General features: G+C 37.0%; 4 protein-coding genes and 1 long non-coding RNA gene across 6 annotated transcripts; 4 read left to right on the forward strand and 1 right to left on the reverse strand.

The window, feature by feature from the left end:
- The first annotated feature begins 467 nt into the window (after positions 1 to 467).
- On the forward strand, positions 468 to 8,891 carry LOC110848410 (urea transporter 2). 2 transcript variants are annotated; one of them, XM_035851207.1, is made up of 9 exons: positions 468 to 703; positions 3,653 to 3,775; positions 6,428 to 6,547; positions 6,623 to 6,777; positions 6,868 to 7,201; positions 7,274 to 7,421; positions 7,512 to 7,702; positions 7,787 to 7,975; positions 8,046 to 8,891. In XM_035851207.1, exons 1-9 carry the CDS (start codon positions 536 to 538, stop codon positions 8,154 to 8,156), a joined length of 1,539 nt encoding a protein of 512 aa, XP_035707100.1. In that variant the 5' UTR covers positions 468 to 535; the 3' UTR covers positions 8,157 to 8,891. The 2 variants fall into 2 exon arrangements, with proteins under 2 accessions (XP_035707100.1, XP_021951312.1); XM_022095620.2 differs by lacking the exon at positions 468 to 703 and adding an exon at positions 2,487 to 2,811 and having other exon boundaries at positions 8,046 to 8,662.
- LOC110848411 lies at positions 8,261 to 9,522 on the reverse strand. The gene is made up of 2 exons (XR_002547743.2): positions 9,037 to 9,522; positions 8,261 to 8,960 (listed from the first exon to the last, which is right to left on the reverse strand). It is a non-coding gene; the product is annotated as an uncharacterized LOC110848411 (long non-coding RNA).
- A 706-nt stretch (positions 9,523 to 10,228) lies between these two features.
- Positions 10,229 to 11,854, forward strand: LOC110849088 (leukocyte surface antigen CD53). Its single transcript, XM_022096464.2, has 2 exons — positions 10,229 to 11,107; positions 11,188 to 11,854. Exons 1-2 carry the CDS (start codon positions 10,659 to 10,661, stop codon positions 11,618 to 11,620), a joined length of 882 nt encoding a protein of 293 aa, XP_021952156.2. The 5' UTR covers positions 10,229 to 10,658; the 3' UTR covers positions 11,621 to 11,854.
- Positions 11,855 to 14,765: 2,911 nt separating this feature from the next.
- Positions 14,766 to 17,918, forward strand: LOC110848949. Its single transcript, XM_022096323.2, has 6 exons — positions 14,766 to 15,545; positions 15,634 to 15,714; positions 15,781 to 15,870; positions 15,940 to 16,532; positions 16,609 to 16,847; positions 16,928 to 17,918. The coding sequence occupies exons 1-6, from the start codon at positions 15,483 to 15,485 to the stop codon at positions 17,023 to 17,025; spliced, it is 1,164 nt and encodes a 387-aa protein (XP_021952015.1). The 5' UTR covers positions 14,766 to 15,482; the 3' UTR covers positions 17,026 to 17,918.
- A 958-nt stretch (positions 17,919 to 18,876) lies between these two features.
- Positions 18,877 to 20,530, forward strand: LOC110848682. The gene is made up of 3 exons (XM_022095950.2): positions 18,877 to 19,752; positions 19,824 to 19,913; positions 19,987 to 20,530. The coding sequence occupies exons 1-3, from the start codon at positions 19,531 to 19,533 to the stop codon at positions 20,386 to 20,388; spliced, it is 714 nt and encodes a 237-aa protein (XP_021951642.1). The 5' UTR covers positions 18,877 to 19,530; the 3' UTR covers positions 20,389 to 20,530.
- Positions 20,531 to 20,580: the final 50 nt, after the last annotated feature.

Genomic DNA, 20,580 nt, shown 5'->3' on the forward strand with positions numbered 1-20,580 from the left:
AATAGTCCTACCAAACGTACCATAAACAGGTGCCGCGGAAACTGTGGGGACTTCTGGGAACATTAACATTGCAGGATAGGGGTGGGAGGGGCTTAATTAACATGGGCAGATGATGGCGACATCAAATAACTCTGGGGAATCCCCACACTTCCGCGGCCACTGGTACCAAACCAACTATATTGTTGTACCTGGCAGATATTTCGTTCGAAAAACATATACCTATGACAAAGTAAATACGTGGCAGTTATCTGGTTGGCATATGTCTGGTGTATTGGTATTTGGTGTGTCGTCGTATTCTGTATCAGACGGTAGAACATGGTAATGGCGTTACTTACAAAGCTTACACGAGGCAATTAGCAATTTAATTAAGTTGAGTGGTGTAGGAGCCCCGAAATTGGAGTATATAAAGCCACAACCATTAAGGCACCCCTTTCTTCAGTTGATATAAAGTGCAGAGATCGTATCATCACCATTAATTATTTGCTCAGCCCTGTTAAAATCAGTTTTACTCTTCCTAATCAATAAGCTTATCCATATGGGTAATCACATTACCCGAATAAACAGAAGATCTGCACCCATTGAACCTCGCCGAGACATTGAGGAAGGAGGTGCCCGTCATAATAATGAGGATTCAGCGTCGTCCAGCAGAGGTTCCACTCCGGAAGAGGTGGGGGCGTTTTTGAGACAAACAGATACAAGTCAGGCAAGTAAAACTCTGTAATTTGTGAAGTTGAGTTATGTTATGGTGAGGCATTTTGAGACACGGTACTGATTCAGGTGAAGGGCTACTTTATTTAGTAGACATGTATGTAATAAATAAGAAAGGGTGGATTTTAGAAGGATATGTCCATTTGGTGGGAGGAATTGTGGACGGATGAGCATGACGATTTTCCATTTAAATATTTTTTATGAGGGTGACGAAATGGACCTCCGGTGGGGAAATGAAAGTTAAGGGTTATATTTTGGACTTTTTAAATATCCGAATTTCTTATAAAATTTGTCGTATTTTGTACATTTTTGCTACAATCTTTTGTGCGTATTACACCAAAACGTACTTCTCTGAATGTCAGTTTTTAGCAGATTATAGCTATCATTTGTTAAATGAATATTTAATGCTTAAAAATTAAATTAAGGTATTGAGGCAATCTAAAATCCATACTTTTCATATCACGGAAATTTTCTTTTAAAGATTTTTAAAAATTCATAATGTATGGTCTACAAAATGCTTCTTCCCAACTAGAGTTAGAGTTATGCAATCATTATCTGTACACTGGCTCCATTTTTCCCCAGCAATTAAGTTATTTGACATAATGTGAAAAATGCTCCACTTTCTACCCTGAGAACTGCCTCCTTTTCTACAGGATTTTACATGGTTTAGCCGATTTAGATAAATATGTATGTACGAGTGTGACTTATTTGGTCTGGTCGTACAAGTCAAGTCAACAAATCACACCCTTAATACTCCAGTTATTATAAGGGTTCTACTTGAAAAGGTTAGGCCGGAAATTGAAGATTAACTTTTTTCCACTACTGACTAAAAACCAAGTCAAGATTTAAACCAAGGATCGAGGATTATAACATTTTTCTCCTCTTCGTTTTCCATCAAATACATGAATCACTTCATCTTTTCTCTTCTTCAAATCAAAGCAATTTTACTTGTGTAGAAAAAAATCTAAATCTTGTGTCCCCGTTAGAAAAAAAATCACACAAGTTACACAAATTCTTCATTTCATTTCATCAACTTTATCTCAGAAGCATCGTAAATTTAGAAAGAGGCGACAAATCGCTGCTAACTCTAATCCCTTTTCCTCATTCTTACTCTCATCTCATCTCCAATCCTTCCAATTGGATCTGATTAAAGGAGAAATAGCCTAAAAAATCACCAAACCACCACTCACTCTTCTTCCATTTCATCTCCTTCATCATAGCCAAACCAATAATAACAATCTCCTTTCGTCACACTGCCTCAAGTCAGGCTCCCAACCAGACATAAAACTAAACCTGAAAAAAATACAGAACATAAAAAAGGTTGGTTAGATTATTCCCTTTCTTTGAAAGAAGTAAGAAAAAAGACAGAAAGATCTGGAGGGAGCGGAGAACAAAACAAGAGATGACGATGACGCTTCAGTGCAAAGATGTCCAGATTTTAGGTCCACGCCACGCCACCAAAACCAAGTAGGTTGTTCTTACTTGGGTACGCGTTTTTTGGTAGTTGTTGTTGTAATGTTACTTAATGTGTGCATTACATGAGCCATAAGCAGAAGAAGAGTGAAGCTCTGGCTGGTAATATTTTCACCGTTTCATTTTCCAGTACATGGTACAAGTTAGACATCGAAAAGTGGCTTGGATGTGGTACTGACTGACTGACTACTAAAACTCACACCACCAAATATTATTACGTAAGTACAATACGCCAATGCATCTCCCAGTAACAAAGTAACGCGTAACCTAATACAAAATATAATATAAGCCCCACAACAGAGACGCAACACTCTCAGTCTCTCTCTCGGATCCGGTACGGGTTCAATCACTGATCTGATATTTTCATTACGCGAGAGTGAAGTAGTAAAATTAGCTTCGAAACACGCCCGTACTTTTCCACCAATTGTGTCATAAACAATTTAATTCCGTCAGGAAATAAGGGATTATTAAGTTGTTAACTTTGTTGGTCAAATTGTGGTGTGGTCCAGCTCAGTACATCTTTAAACACTTTAATTTGGAAAGTTACATTTTTTGACAAGTACAAAAATGACGGAAACTTCCAACAATTCGTACCAGCCTAATAGGGCTAATCGGAGATTTCGCCTTCCTGTAAGTAACCCATTTAATACGCATATTTTTAGCGTGATAGATTTTTAATAGGTTTTTAAATACGTTTTATCCTGTTACTCGAATCATTCACTACTTCCTTTAGTGACGGTTGGTAAATGCATACATTTTAGTAGTCGACATTTGCACCCGTCAGTCTCATCTTCCCCACTCATTAGTAGGGCAACCTTTCTCCTCACTTGATCCTAAGGGTCGTCTCGTACACTTTGAGGACGGGAGCTACTACGAAGGACTGCTCCCTGTGCTGTGATGCATCACATGAAACTCTATCCTACCCTCCAGCTTTGGGGCCCTTAGTGTGCTTGGCCAAATGTAAAAAACGGATAAATAATATCGGTTCGCCTCACATCCAGAGAGAGAGAGAGATGCATGAGAGGACCCTTCAAGGTCTCTCTCACTCACAAGTACGGCTTTAAAAAGAGTCCGTTAATCATTTCTGCTAGCCGAGAAGGAGGATATTATGTTTCTTACAGTTTCCGAAAAGAAATTCCGTAAATCTGAGATCCAGATGTGTACTTTTCTTACTCTTCCCTTTCTCAGTCTGTTAAGAAATGTACAAAGATTACGTAAAAAAGCTTGCTTTTTCATTCACAATTTGCATACAAACCCTTGTTTCATCTCTTTCCCTGCGGGATAGTCTTAAATAATTTCATTTATTCTTTCCAATTAATTAATTCTGTATGACTGGCCAATCTTTGAATTGATCAAATTCTTTCACTCTCGAGATCAGAATCAATCACAGAGAGTGAAAACGTGTCCAGAATGCGAAACAAGGCAAGAAATGAATGATAATTTAATTGTGAATGAATTGTCTCATTTACAGACGAACCCGTGGCTTCAATACGTCGGCGATTGCAAGGGGTTGGACACCTTCTTGGAGACGAAGGATGGCTGGGGTTGGATGTTCCCAAAGTTTCTCAACGCACTTTTCCGTGGTGTTGGACAGGTTTGTAAAAAATATTCATCATAAATGCCATGATTCATGTTTTTTTCTTGATAACCAACGGTCACACACGAATACCAAATTATATTTATTGATGTAAGATAAGGCAGGCATCATTAATGCGTGGCATTCCAAAAAGTAAATAACTTTGAGTTATGCATGCACAATATTTCTCACACGTAAACAAAATTCCAATCGATCCTTCATATTTACTCGATATGCATGTACTTATGCCAATAATTACTCCCAAAGGCGTCACATCACGTCATAATAATTTCGTCAAATACAAAAACATGGCAATTATTTGTAAGCCGTCTCTGTCTCGTAAAACTGAATTGAAATCCGCCGTGACTTATTTCTTTCCCTTCTTATCTTATCATGTCGTATAAATAAATCTGTTCCCAAGATGCAGCAGAGTGGTTGTTAATACATTTCTTTACTTTCTTGTTGAACAAGAAACTCAATTTATGTGATGTCGCAGTCAGTTAAATGAGTGCTCGACATTGCTTAAACAAACTGTAATACGCACCAAACAAAAAACTTAAATCTCTCCACCATCATAACCATTACCATTAAAAGTTTATATTAGTTTAGTTAACTGACAACTTTTTGGAATGAGTGTATGATAATAAATGTAAGTACATACTGGAAGAAATTGACTGTAAAAAAAGTCAGGGAGCTCTTTTTATCAAGTATTTGAGAATTCCGTGTAACTTGGTCGATGTCAATATTTGAGTCATCCATCAGTCAATATATCTACGAAATGAGGCGGCCAATGCATTCTTCTTCCAGGGAAAGAAATATTACGGACACCCAGAAAGTCAGACAAATACAAGTAATCTTTATATCCCTCTCACTTTTTTAACACTTCCTTCCTTCCTTTTTTTCTTAGTAATTATGATCCCAAGTAAGTAAAATGGGGGAAGAAAATTCTCTCTGTTCTGCATACTAAAAATGTTTGAAATTTGAGACGTCGAAGACATACATAAAGTACAGACCGTGAAATGGAGCCGAGTACTTAGCATAAGTAAAATATCGCGTAATTAGAGTCAAAATTAGAGAGGGATATTATTATTAAGAAGGCTTAAAATATGTCCAGTCTCATTTTTTTCCTAGTTAACACGAAACGTTGATGCGGTTAAGTAACGAGGTTCTCACTGTTTCGTATTTTAACAGATTTAGGAATTCACATTAGACACACATGACCAAATGGTTTGTCTCATTGTCAGTTTGCATTTCAATTTTTTGGTCGACTTGCTCCAAATAAACGAAACGAACCCAGGCAGGGCAGATAAGATAAGAAAAGAAAGAAAAGAAGGGGATGGAAAAAGAGGGGAGAATATTGAAGGAGGAAGAAAGTAAGAGTTTTTTTCTTCATCCTACATGATACAAAAGTCAAGTTATTAGATGGATGGACCATACCAGACCGAGTTAAATATTCATAAAACTAACCATCCCATCATGTTTTGCACCCAGGGATGGATGTATATTGCATAATGAATGATGAGGGCTGTTAAGAAACTCTAAATATTTAACGGGCAACGGCAGTTCGGCGTGTTTTTTTTATGCTGTGTGGATGGCAGAGGAAAAAAATCAGATCAGATAAAATCTTGACTCTTGTTATTCTCTTGTTGCCGGTCTGTTGTAAAAAAATGTGGGGTTTTAATCCGTTTAATATTTATCATTTGAGGAACATGTGGCTTCCATTCGCATAATTTTACATTTAGCTCGGAAATAAATTAGGAGAGTGAGGACAAGAAGTCAAGAAAAGCGAGACCCTGACCGTGGTGACCATGAAATTGTTTAATTTAAGTGGAAACAAATGTTTCGTTTTATGCACAAAATGACGAAAAAAAATATCGACCGGGTACATGAAGTGAATGCATAGGGGATTAGAGTGAAATGTGTTGAGACAGACGTGCTGTCGTTACAAAATAATTATTATGATTGTTACAGCAAAGTCTGTTGCATACATTATTATCGTGTGTCGTTTTTGTTATTGTTATGCCTGGAAGCAGTAAGCACACCTGAAAATCTACGACCAAAGCTGCTGAATTGCTGTTAATGATCCCTTCAGAAATCTATTCCAAACCAGAATAGTTTGAAATGGTCATTCATTTCATGTACAATCACATATTTATATCGTTATATGATAGAAAATAATGTGTGTCATTATCTATCATGCGCATTGTCCTCAGATCACGAATTGGATGGTTCCACTAACCGAAAGACCAAACCGTATAATGTTATTTATTAAACAACAACGGGACCAAAAACGTAAAAGTTAAGTCGGGACCCTTTTAAACTCTGGCAGCAGAAATCTACGACTTGAAATGGCATGAAATGTACATATATGTATCTAATTGTATTAACGTAAAGTGACAGGAAATGCGGAGAGAGAGCATAAAAATTAGCTCGCTTGATATCATTCCTTTTAAAACCTGGGGAGAAATGAAGGACCGGAAGGACATGTGGTGCCGTTGGTTGATTTTGATCCATACCTGTAATTACTCATGTGTACACGTACATACATTCTCGCCAAGCACCCTCGCCACTGTGTCCTCTGAATGACGATTTCATTGATAATAATACGTTGCGTGTCTTTTTTTGGCGCAGGTGGTCAGTTTAATATGATGTCATTGTATGTATTTTAAGGTGGTTTTCTGTAACAACCCGTTCACCGGTTTGGTCATTCTGCTCGCCCTCTTTTGGGCTGATCTCTTCGTGGGGTTGGCTACCACTTTGGCCGCGTCCACCGCCATTATCACTGCTATCGTAAGAAAGTCAAGAAATCTGGATTTAATACATTTCTACACAAGTATGTTCATGCTTTATGCTTATTTTTGACAGATCTTCCGCCAAGACTACGCCCACATTAATGCCGGTCTTACCACGTACAACGCCGTGCTTATCGGCTCTGTCACGTCTGCTCTCTGGTTTCCCTTGTACAAAATTGAGATTAACTTTTTGATTTGGGCCTTTATTGTGTTGGGAGCTGCTCTCTCGTAAGAAAAAAACTGTGATAAAAAACACACCCATTTATTTACGTACTGAATGCAAAATTATGATATAATTTGTCTCCTTAAATTTTACAGTGTCTTTGTGAATACGGCCATGTCGAACTTTCTCTCCTCGTTCAAGCAGCCCCTTCCTTCTCTGACCTTCCCATTCAACATCGTCGCCCTCCTGCTCTTCACCTGCCTCATGCCCACGCCCTTCCCCATAGTGCCAAACACCTCCCTCAACGACACGCGCACTCCTGGCGTGGCCATGGAACTCGTCGCCCGTCCAGTGGATCCTCCCATGAACAACTCTCTCGTCCGAACCACCCGTGGCGCAGAGGCGGCCGACCCGACCATCGTTATTCCGACGGATGCGGACATTGCTAAAATCTATGTGCCAAACGACAAGGATTTGCATTGGGGGAGTGTAAGTGAAAATATTTTGAGGAAATTTTATATTTTTTTAGAACACTTTTTCTAATATAAATTTGAATTTCAGACCCTCTTGGGAATGTTGCTCTCCATGGGGCAAGTTTACGGTGTTAACAACCTCATTGCTAGTATGCTCATGTGGATGGCTACCTTGCTATATTCCCCCACGCTTTGCATGATGAGTGCCAGTGGAGCAATTTTAGGCACTATTTTTGGTAAGATATTTTACTTTCCGCAAAAATACAATGGTATTTTATGGTATAACGCAAAAAATAATAATCTATAAATGGAATTTTGGTGTGCAGGACTTGTTTTCACTGAAGCTGGGTCCTACGGTGCCGTGTACGATGGACTTTGGGGTTTCAACGGAATTTTATCCGCTGCCGCAATTGGAGGCTTTTTCTTTGCATTTACCCTCCACTCGTTTGCGTCTGCATTGGCCAACGTAATTTTCACCGTTCTGATTCAACACGCATTGGCAATTGCTTTCGGACCGGTAAGTAAAATTCGGATTCGTATATCATTTATGTGAATATTTCATAATTATGCAAAAAAATTAACACAAAAATCCATTCCGTAGCTCCGACTCCCCTTCTTTACCCTCCCATTTGTCTTGAGTACCTTCATTTTCTTGCAAATGAGCGCAACTGGAGACAACTTGGTTCGAGTGCTGAATATCACCTCACCGGAAATGCATCGTCGCGAATATCTGCACAACATCCGAATCAACTCGCCTGATCAAGGAAACCGACGCGATACCACGGATGAGGTGAGAGATCAGTAAAAAAAACTTTCATAATCTTCAGAAACTTAACTGTTCTTTTTCAAAATTAATTCAGATTGCTGAAGAGAAAGAACTCGTCCTGAAGGAGGTGAAAGTCATCATGGAAGAAGCTCCCAAGGACAACGGGGAAGAAAAGAAGACTGAAGAAAAGTCTGCAACTGAATAAACTTGAAATTCATGGATTTGCTGTTACCAGCTAAAAAGTAATAACTTTTGTATGCACTCATATACCGATGAGATTTATTACGTATTAAGATTATGCGTGTCATAGTATTTAATTAATGTTAATATTTATTTAATCATGTCGTGTGTACTACAAAATATTTAAACTATGTACAACTTATTCAGTTTGTTATTAAGTAATCATCTCTTTCAACTGTTCGCTTGATTGTTTACTTAAATGGAAATGTTGAGTCATAATAAAAATATTTAACTTGTTGTCTCTTAATTTTGTAAGGTTTAATAATTGTAAAACAAATATTCTATGATATTGTTAAACTAATTAAAACTCAGTAATTTTCATTAATTAATTAGCTTAAGTTCTTATAATCTATGAAATGATATGTATTTTCCTTGGTCTCATTTTTTGCCCAACAAACAACTCAATAATTGTCTCGTCAAACTCAACTTACTCAATCTTATAAGTATACAAATATTTAATTTTAATCAAACAAAAAGGTTTATTTTGTACAAAGGAAATCTATATAAAAAACATTTAATAATCTAATCTTAGCTTTTGCAAAAAAAATTTACAAATCAAAAAATAACCAAATACAGAATTTTCATCATGTACAACAAGACATGAATTATTTGTTATGCTTACTTTTCTAATGATGATTATAATTGTGTGTGTTGAAAACGAAATATAATAAATAAATAAATAAATGCTGGGGTACAGCTATTCTATTCGTTAAACTATTGATGATTTATTGGTGAAAGTACGTAATACTCAAAAGTCCTGGATTTGCATCTGTTAAATCGTTAAAATAATTGCATAATTTATTTACACGTACACATTTATAAAATAATTGCTGTAAGAAACTTACCTTTGGCTCATTTTCTCCTATTTCTTGATCGAGTTTCTCTCTCAGGCGTACTTTCTCTCGATATTTCTTCAATTTTCACTTGTGGCTTTCTCTTAAAAATATAGTTTGGAAGGAAATACGTCGCAACTGCTAGTAGTACTCCAAAAAATGCTAATATTATTTCAGACATTTTTCACAAAATTTAAATTTCTACAACCGTAAGAATTGCTAACTTTGGATTAAATTAGGTATAGTTAAAGTCCATAGAATGACAACAAGATTTGTATGTCTGGGAAGCTATGCTGCACCAAAAATCAGTCTGAAACATAGTTATTCTGGGTGTGTGTGTGTAATGTAATACGAGGGGAAGAGATCGAGAGGGGTTGAGAGCGAGTGAATGAATTAGATCATATCAATCAATTGAATGCATAATTATTATGCCACTGGTCCAGCTAGTGTAATCTGCAACTAATCCCAAGTATCATGGTCCAGTCACTACATACATACTGAGCAATGATCATTATGACATAATGATTATGTACTTTCACAATACACTGGTATATTGCTGGAATGGACGTGACTACAACTTGCTATCGAAAGACTTGTGTATTTATTACTAATTTTTGTATTCCTAAATTATGGTACATAAATTTAACCATATAAATTCGTCCAGCCCACTAAATTAATTCCAGGTTTGAATAATATCTGTCCATAAAAACAATGACAATGACCATGAAACAGAAATAAAAATTCATCTGCACGGCACGCGATTGCTGGTGTGTGCATCAGATGCACACAAACTGACCACCAACAAAGGACTTGTGTACATAATTGCATAATATTTCTTTGTAGATGCATACTTATATTCCATGCAATATTATTCATAGAACTAATGTATCGTGTACACAATTACCTTAATTGCGTCTAGTAATTGAGAACGGCGAACATTTAATCTAAATTTTATCGTTCAATTAGGTTTTTTCTGAATAAATAGCAAACGGCATTTAATTCTGCTAAATTCGTGATGCAATTTGTACTCAATGTTGTTGCAGACTTTATTATTAAGGAAAATATTGTATATGTCTGCATACATTTTATTATGCATATCCTGGCCTCAGTATAAATGAATCTCACCCTTTATGGTTGTCCTATTCATGGTCAATGATATTATTATTGGGTTTAAATACATGTATTTTTCCATAACCGCATTAAACTGGTGTCTGAATATTAAAAAGAAAATAATAGGGATTGATAAATACACGCATACATGCAACCATTCGCAAATTTAAGTATCATTTTACTTATTTTTGCTACTGGCAGACCCAATTCGCAACAAGTTGACAAAAATACATAGTAACTCACTCACTCCTTGAAATCGGACACGTTTGACGATAAAAACGTCGCGAAAAGTTTGTGTCGTCGCAGTTTTAGTGTAATTTAATCACCTATTCGTAAAAGAGCACGGGTCCGAACGCGTATGCAAGCATGGACGAATTTAATCCACATTCTTTTAATTCTCGTTCTTCTTAACGAGTTCAAATTGACGCTGTGTGTGGTGCTCTTGGCCTAAATAATTGACATCAAGGCTGCCAATAAGACGGCAAAGTCTTTCGGATTTTTTTTAATAGTCAGTCTTTAAAAAAATGCTATTTGTGTTTCATAATAACAAAGCAACAATGGTGAATAAATCCCGTCTCCACAAACCAACCCGGTTGATTTTGATCCTGCTGAATATAAATTTTCTAATATTTTCATTCGTCTTGATCATCTTTGGTTTGAGTGAGACGGAGAAAGTTAGTGGATTACTGACCGGCGTGGTTGACACTGGTACTGCAACTTCCAGTCTGCTTTTACTGGTGCCCTCTCCACCCACAATAATCCTGTTTTTGGGAATCGTCACCATCGTCTTGACTGGATATGGGCTACACGGTGTGGATGATTACTGTCATCTCGTCTCTTATTCCGTGGTGATAAGTGTGTTTAGTCTGGTGGACCTGGGACTTGGAATATCTGCCGGTTTTATGGAGCAATCTGCCGGGAGGATGGTGGGCGATGGGATGATGGTCACCTTAAAGAGGGCAGCGCTTAATGGGTAACGAATTAATTGATTTGATGGCAATTAAACGTTGGTTAATTAACTTAGTTAATCTTCTTTTTTATGTAAATATTTAGCTCAATTTCCGCTACCAGAACTAGTTCACTGGACTTGGCCACCCTAAATTGGGCTCGGATTCAACGTGACATGAAATGCTGTGGGGTTTACGGGCACACGGACTGGGACACTGGTGCTGTAGTGGTGTCACCCCCCTCGGTGGGTGTCATTCCGGGTTCCTGTTTTGTCCAAGGAGGCGAAGATTCATCGTCCACCTCGATCGTCGTGGAGGAAGATTTTAGCAACGACAGGGATAAAAAATGGATTTATCCGGAAGAACATGTTAATATTTTTCAGGAGGGGTGCTTATCCAAAGTTGTGGAACGGTTAGGTTACGCAAGAGTTGAGAGGATTGGAATAATCCTTGGGATAGGAAAGTTAGTTGCAGGATTGTCTGCAGGGTTAGTGGCATACATCGTGCGAGACGAGTGGAATAAGGTGAGATTTGTGTAGTTTAAGTTGTTGTAGGGAGTCATAATTATTTATAATTGATTATATGTAAATAAGAAGAAAAGTGTGAATTATTCCCGGTTGGGTTGTGGCAAGTTGGCGTTTTAAAACATATCCAAAAGAAAAATAGAATTTAACATTATCTAAGCAGGAGTAATACTATTTTTATCGATAACAGTTACGTTCTTGAGATAATCAGATTTTGTAATAATAAACATTTTGTCCTTAATATCTAAATATCTGGAAATGAATGCCACTCTCTGATTTCGATGTCATTTGGATATTTTGCAGTGCCAGAGGAGTGAACACTGATCCCCAAGTAATTTGACCACATTTTCGCCAGCCACAAAAGTGCCGAAAACACAAAGAAAGCCCTGCTTTCACTCGTTCAACCCCTCACCAAAAATCAAATTTTGTGCATTGATCAATTGGACTATGGACAATGGTGTAAGAATTTTGGATAAGATGTAGGATATGTTAACACATCCAACATCAAACTCAACTATTTGGGGGTATAATGGTGCAAAAACTATCAAAACCCGAGTAAATTGAACTTTTGGTGAGGGTCTGAACGAGTGAAAGCAGGGCTTTCTTCGTGCCTTTGACCCTTTTGAGTGGGTGCGGCGGGCGCAAATGTGGTCATGGCATCAAACCACTTGGGGGCCATTGTTCGCTTAACGGATACTACAACATATCCAAAGGACATTGACATCTGAGAGGGGCAAGTAGTGAAGCTTTCCTCCTGAGCCTTAAAGGGCGCTCTTACAAATATTACGGGAAGACTTTCACTTTGTTCAAAAGTAATACGTACATATTTCCTTACCTTGCCGGTGTTACATATATCTTTCATATTTTTAGCACGTAATGAACAATATGGATAATTGTCATAGCTGGACGCCAAAATAACTATAAATAACCTTCTTTTAATTGGAACGTAGTTAAGCAGATCGGTGGACACGTTCAGAGTAGATAATTTATTTAATAAACGAGACCCATCGCATGAATTAACTGTTTTCCGTGTGATAATTTTCCCTTGGAACGTTAACAAAAAACGTTGATTAAAATCGGAGATGTTAAAACCGTTCGCTTTCTAATTTTGAGTTCCATTCTGCTTTCACCCGCTTGACCCTCGTCTATCCAGTTCAATTTTCTATTGAAAATCAGTTATCTCAAGTTCTTGCATACTTTTGTTATATTGTTGCAAGTATTTGCATTTTACAAATTTGTATTAAAAAATTGTGCAATTATCAATTGCATATCAGAAATTTTTTCCGTCATTAAATGCAATTCGAAAAATGTATGTTACGTTCAAAATTATATATCAATTGAGTTTGGCTAATACATAATCTTGACGCTTTAATGATGAGCTTAGAGAAATATATTATTATGTGCAGTACATAAATACACTATGTAGCATAACTATAATTTTCATGTGTACAACATATTAACAACATCGTGTACTGTGGATGAAGTTCTAACCCTGCAGACTTATTACACCGCTTTGTAGCATTAATTTCACGACGTCACCGGTCAAAAAAATTTTTTCCTCCAAACTGGTCCAAAATAAAAGTCTAGCATGGGAATAGTATAGAAAAATTATTTTTAGCGTTCTATGACCCCTGGGTCATGAATTAAGGGCCCCTGAAGGGTCAAATAGCGTTCCCTGATAACCCCATGCAAATGGGGTATCAAATTAATCCCCTGGACCAGGGGAACCAGAAAAATATTTTTATAAATTTTTATGACCCTTGAGTCGTGAACTAGGAGCCCTTGAAGGGTTAAATATCATTCCCTCACAACTAAAGGCAAGTGGGGTATCAAATTAATCCCCTGGACAAGGGGAACCCAAAAAATATTTTTCTGGATTTTTTTGACCCTCAGGTCAAGAGTTAAGGGCCCCCGAAGGGTCAAAATAGTAACCATGGTAACCCCATGCAAGTGGGGTATCAAATTAATCCCCTGGCAAAGGGCAAGCATAAAAATATTTTCCTGAATTTTTTTGACCTATAGGTCAAGAGTTAAGGGTCCCTGAAGGGTCAACATAGTAACCATGGTAACTAAGGTGAATGGGGTATCAAATTAATCCCCTGGACCAGGGGAATCAGGAAAATATTTTTATGCTTGCCCTTTGCCAGGGGATTAATTTGATACCCCACTTGCATGGGGTTACCATGGTTACTATTTTGACCCTTCGGGGGCCCTTAACTCTTGACCTGAGGGTCAAAAAAATCCAGAAAAATATTTTTTGGGTTCCCCTTGTCCAGGGGATTAATTTGATACCCCACTTGCCTTTAGTTGTGAGGGAATGATATTTAACCCTTCAAGGGCTCCTAGTTCACGACTCAAGGGTCATAAAAATTTATAAAAATATTTTTCTGGTTCCCCTGGTCCAGGGGATTAATTTGATACCCCATTTGCATGGGGTTATCAGGGAACGCTATTTGACCCTTCAGGGGCCCTTAATTCATGACCCAGGGGTCATAGAACGCTAAAAATAATTTTTCTATACTATTCCCATGCTAGACTTTTATTTTGGACCAGTTTGGAGGAAAAAATTTTTTTGACCGGTGACGTCGTGAAATTAATGCTACAAAGCGGTGTAATAAGTCTGCAGGGTTAGAACTTCATCCACAGTATCATGTAACTGCAAATTTTCTACTTGCGATATCCACTTGAAAGATTACACTGTTCCATAAAACATTATGTAATGTGTAATCATGACCTAGTTGCATTTATGTTCATGACACATAGATCAGTATTTGTGGATTACATGTCTTATCACTATTTACTATTAGTAATATTTGTCTCAACATTTATACCTTTACTGAATAGATTAGCCCTACGTCCTTCCTAAGATTATACATGCATGTAGGATAATACAAAGTTTGTATTACAAACTAATCATGAAAAATACCAAATGTTTGTACTGAAACTTACATAATAATGTGTCATTATTTACCTCATGTATGTAACACAGTAGCCTACAAAATTTCTTGTCCCATCCAAACATAATAATTTATCTTTCCTGATCCTCGGTAATTTTGTGAGTCATTCAAGCATGAAATGAGAAAAGTGCAAATAAGACTTATTTTATCCATGCATCATCAGATCAATGATCATCTTTCCTTCATCTTTAACGTAATTCTCCTCTTGGATAACCAAGAAAGACAAGGACATAAATATCTTCCTAAACTAAACCACCAAAAGTTATATACTGGAATTGCTGGATGACGTGGAGACGGCATTTTATTTTATCGCGTCTCTTCTTGTCAACATATTTCTATTTGAGCAGCATTACGGAGAATTTAACCTCACATTTTACATACTTTGAAGGCGTATTTATATGAAGTGAAGTGAGCCATGTCTTATCTCACGTTGAAATCTCTGTTAAACTTTAGCCAGATCTAGAACTTAAATATGTATCATAAACTCCCCATCTTCTTCACCATTAAATACAAATCTTAATCCCATCATCTTGTTGCTTGTGTGTGCATGCATGCAGCCCGACGACGTCGAGTCGTACTTACTTATTTTTTTAATACTGCTCGTTATTTTAGTAGTTTAGTGGTCTGTCTGTGGTTTGGTTTGGTTTGCTGCTTTGTGTTTAGTAGTTGTAGCTAAATAAACAGCTGCTAGTTCATTAAATAAGTAGGAAACGTTGCTAAATGTGCAATTGTTGGAATAAAATACTGCTTTGTTGCTGCACTTCAGCCTTGATTGCACACGTAGTAATTGAATTGAGTTCTACTTTAAATAAGGAGACTGATGAGATTATATTTACTGGCTGTATCGATTCTTGAGTATACTTATCAATTAGTGGGTGCATAAAGGATAAGGAAATAGGGTACGGTTTTGTGGGGTCGAGATGTGCTGGTACTGCTGCATCTCGTTAAGGGGAGCGGTTTATTTTGGGACGAGTGTGCATATAGTAAGTGACGAGTATTAATTACTGTTTTTGTGCTTATCATGTTTTGTAGTCGATATTGGTGTGATGTATATGAATTTGAATGCTTTAGTTTGTGGGGCTGGTGCTGCTGGTACGATGGATTGTGGTGTCATATATTGCAGCGTTTGTAACTGGAAAGATATTCGAAGAGGTAAGAAAAATTTATAAAAATTTGAATTGTGTTGGTTCAGATTTGATTGAATTTCATTTTTTGCAGACAAGTTTGCTGATTTTGACGGTATTATCTGGCGTCTATCTGATTGTGTTTATTACGTTGGGGTGCTTCATATTTGCAGGGACTGAAAAAGTATGATTCTGCATGAATAATTTGAAATACCTCAAATTTCTGGTTAATTTATATTTCTTTCACCCACAGCAAAGTGTTTCAATTCTGAAATGGTCCTCAACTGGGTTTACAGTTCTCCAAGTCCTTCTCTTCACTTTGGTCCTCGTTCTCTACATAATCGCTCCGGAGGGTTGGTCATTTCTCCCATTCTTGGAACCAGACACCCCCACAATGCAGATTCTGGCTATTGTAATGTATTTTTGCTGTCTTATCGCCACCCTCAACTACGTTCTCGTCCTTATTCTGTACACTCGCAAGTTGTGGAGTGTAAAACGTGCTGGCACTTCTTCTTCTGGATGTCGTGGAGGCGTTGGGAGGTCATCATCTCTCACCAATATGCAAATCTCTCACCCAATTCCACACCATCAAACGGCACTTGTTCCTGTAACGGCGACTAATTCTACACTCAATACGACGACTGGATCTAGTTCTTCAAACACACCAAGCTATTATCCATCACGAATTCAGCGAGGGAACAATGGGAGAAATAGTGGACCCATGTTGCACAATCACAACCATCACCATCACCACCAGGGTCCAGAGTCGCCTGGAATTTATGAAAGTTTGGATGCAGCCACAGTCAGTGCACCAGCACATTTCTACCCAGCCAATTTTTACGCAGGGTAAGATGATCGTGAACAAATTAGAAGAACAAATTATCTTTCATGCAAAAAAAATTAAAAATAAACTTTCAATTAGATACAACGGTGCTCGAGTAAATAGTACACCGCAACCAGAGGGAATCTATAATGGGAGTGCATCCATTCGAAGCAGCAGTGGTGGGAGTGGAATTTATTACCACAATCGCCCATATCCGTACCCCCATCAACGGTATCGAGACCCAGTCATTCCTTCCACGACAGCGGCATCAATTGCAAGTAACTCCACTCTGAGGGAAGAGTCTGAAACGCCTGGTCAGGATTGGATGGGTGCATATGGTCAGTATTCAAACATTATTGTACAATAAGTTTAACAATACAGTGTATTTACTAATGCATGATTATTATTTGACTATCAGGTCACCGGCTCCAAGTCTTTCAACGGGGTCAGCAAGAACGCAACTCGGCAACGATGGAACCACTTCTGCAACGGCAGCAACAAACCACGAACTACTGAACACAACGATACAATCCACTAACTATTTCGCTGATACTTTTGACAATCAGTCATGACGAGACATTTAGTGTTTATTCTCAACGGACGAAAATCATTATTATTTAAAATTAATTGATATTTTATTATTTGCGATCTTATATTCAGAGGTCTGAACAATTTCTTCTACTACTTTTTGCCATATCTCTCTAAAAATGATATTATAATTGTTAATATTACCAACCATAATTATTATTTTCCTGCATTGTTGAATCAGTTATTGTTATTATTTATTGACTAGAATTGTCTCTTCTCGCCATTTTTGTTCATTAATTTAATTTATCCAATCAGACTTATTTATAGAATTAGTCAGAGTGATATAAGTCATGATACGATACGTAATAGATTAAGAAGAAATCAATCGGAGCTGTTCATTGACTACAAAGTTACCATTGTTAAATCTAATCGATACATTAATTATACAATAATATATGCGCTTATACCCTTGTGCAGTTCAATAATCAGAAAAAAGTTGTGACAATCCACTGAATTTACAGAGCTATTTAAAATATAAATATCAACTGTTGTGAATATAATTGAGGCTGCTCAGATGAATATATTTTGTGATTAAGATGTGAACAATGTGAGTATGACTGCATTCCGTCTTCCTGTAATTTAACAAGAATTAATTACTAATCTGATTATAGTCAACGTAGGCTAATTTAGTTGTAAAATTATTCAGGAGTCCAACATTATATTTAAGATTGATCCATTTGTATGTTCCACAAAGTATGCCCTGAGTTGTTTCTTTAATACAGTTTTTGTTATTTATCTATATTTGGATACATTGTTGTTGAATGATTGGTTTCGGGCGGAGAATATTGTACAATAAAATTAATTACAATCATTACAAATAACACACGTGTCGGACAAGTTCATGGGTTTATTATACACGCATCGATGTCAGTAATTAAATGACATTATGCAATTCTTCTCTAAATTTTGCTGAATATAAATGACGAGTTATTTGGTTCCGTTTTCCGTACATCGTCCTTCATTGTATTTTAAGTAAATATATATGTCGTTGAGTTGAAGGTGATCTTGTTTCATAAGCTACTTCAGAAATTTTGAAGTTGCATCTTTTATCCACAAAAAATTGTAAGAATGATTTTATAAAACTGACGTACACAACTTTTTAATTAAATCAATTTACATTCATCTAACTTAAAACTGGGTCCAGTTTGAACTGAAATATTGCATGAAAATATTTTACGCGAAGGTGATCGAGTTAATGGAATCCATTCAATTCCACATCTTTTTTCTTGATTTATGAGCTCAGGCTTGGTTTGGCATGACTTTTAATGAAGTGTTGTATGTACATGCATACATGTCATACACCGTGTGTTTTTTCCCAGGCCATTGACGCACATGGTCACTTGTTCCTATACGCATCAATCTTAGTACTAATATTGCTCACTACATGATTATTGTTTGACCATCATCTTGTCTCACAGAAGAAAAAACTTCCTATAATACTTACATTCTTATATTTAATTCTAATACATATTTATGTCGACTGTGAGACATGAACAAGGGCGATGAATGATGCTACAAAATTGAGCCATTGTCCAACTAACTCGTGTTGTATGACATTAATGCCATGAGCTTGAGATTTGTTTGTTGTGAAACTGCCTTTAACTAGTGTTTGGACCATTATCGGATAATGCGTCAACAACAATTGGACACTTGTAATAATAAGTAAAACATACAACGAGTTCACAATACAATACGATAAAATACTCCTCCGTGCCATTTTTGGTCAAGTTTAAAAGAAGTCAAATGTTTGTAATATGTAGCTCAATCCTTCTGCTTCTTCTTGTCAGTTGTTTGTCAACCTTTGACTTCTCTGCATGATTCTCAGCAGAGCTGCAAAAGATATTCATAAGAGGTGGATGGACGTGCTTCTAATACATAAACTGCATCTCTCACATTAAGCAAGGTTTTTATAAGTTTTTGCAGCTGGTGTGTGCGAATTATCTACAATTGCGATTCGCAATATATGTCTGCTAATCCAGATCAGCCCAAACCAGTATCTACCACTTTGCGGCATGTGCATACGATCTGTTTTTTGTGATGTAGTGAATTTAAAATATAATTAAAAGATGAAGTGCAAATGTACATATTCTGATGGCGTCATTGGACCAATCTAGGTTGTTGGACGTACATATTGGGATCCACTTCCCTCCTGGAAAGTGGAATAGTGCAAAGTTTCTGCTCAGTCAGATATGATTTGTAAGGCGTGATGCATGCATGAAAACTGGATTGTTTGGTCGGCATCAGTTTAGAAAGTTTTTATCGTTGACAAGCTATTATTATTGTATTTTTCTAGTTGTGTGTGACATCAAATTTAGAAAGTTTTAAACAATCAGACAAAAATGAAGATTGTTAATTTGTGAACTGGCTATTATCTAAAATAATAAATAGTCATATACAAATTTCATACCGGTTCGGATATTATCAGAGGAAAAGATGCAAACGTCCTCCGAGAAATTGTGGACTTTTGTCCAACTGAAAAAATTAAAATTGGAAGAGTCGAAACATCAGTTGATCCGTCAATTGTCTTTCGATCAGATTCGGACCTCCATTAGGACGACGGTGACATGGAGAAGGGTTGCGTGGATGGATGCACTAATTCACACGGTGCTGGGATTCGTCATTGTGACCGCGGTGGCAATATCCGTACCGGAAGTTGTTAGTGAAACATAATTATTAAATATACCTCTTAACAATTAAAAAATTGGCCTTATTTTTAACTATTTCAGATTAACGATGTAGCAAGACTAGCAGTATTTTGGGTGATCATGTTCACTCACTTAATTCTCGGATTCTTGTCATTTGTTGGGCTGTATCGAGTGAGTAGAATTTTCTAATAAATTGTCACACAATTAAATAAATCATGCATAAAATAATTGTCCACTTTGACAGAATTCTTCCATTACACTCAAATTGATTGCGGCCGGACTGATAATTCTGCAATTGACAGTGTTGGGCATAACATCAAATTGTAAAGCGGAATGTGCCAAGGCGTCATTTCTCGCTGCCGGTGGGGGTGCCGGTGGTACTTCGTCCACTTCAATGCCGCCTCCTGTACCACAAATGAGTGAGGAAGATTGTCGCCATTTAAGTTACCTCTCGTCACACATCATCCTGCCAAATTTTATCCATTCGTTCATCTTTTGTGCCATACTGATCATATTCTTGTACAAGAAGGCGTCCGTGGTCAGAGTACGTGACGATTTTTCCATCAGAAATAGTGGTGGAAAACTCGACCCGAAACAGACATACCAATTCGCAAATATTACAGTCATTGTGGAAGAAGTTGTTTAACCAGAAAAATTAAAATGTTAAAAAACGGGTTTATGGCCATTTTTATACGATTATTATATTTAAATGTATGTATGTATGATCTCAAGTTTTAAATAAAGTCAAACGTTCCTACCGTTGTTTTTTATCTCATAATAAATACAAACACATGAAAAAATTTCCAAAAAATAGCGATGAAATGACATATTTTTAATT

Source organism: Folsomia candida, unplaced genomic scaffold, assembly GCF_002217175.1.
Source record: "Folsomia candida strain VU population unplaced genomic scaffold, ASM221717v1 Fcan01_Sc004, whole genome shotgun sequence".
Classification (NCBI taxonomy): Eukaryota; Metazoa; Arthropoda; class Collembola; order Entomobryomorpha; family Isotomidae; genus Folsomia; species Folsomia candida.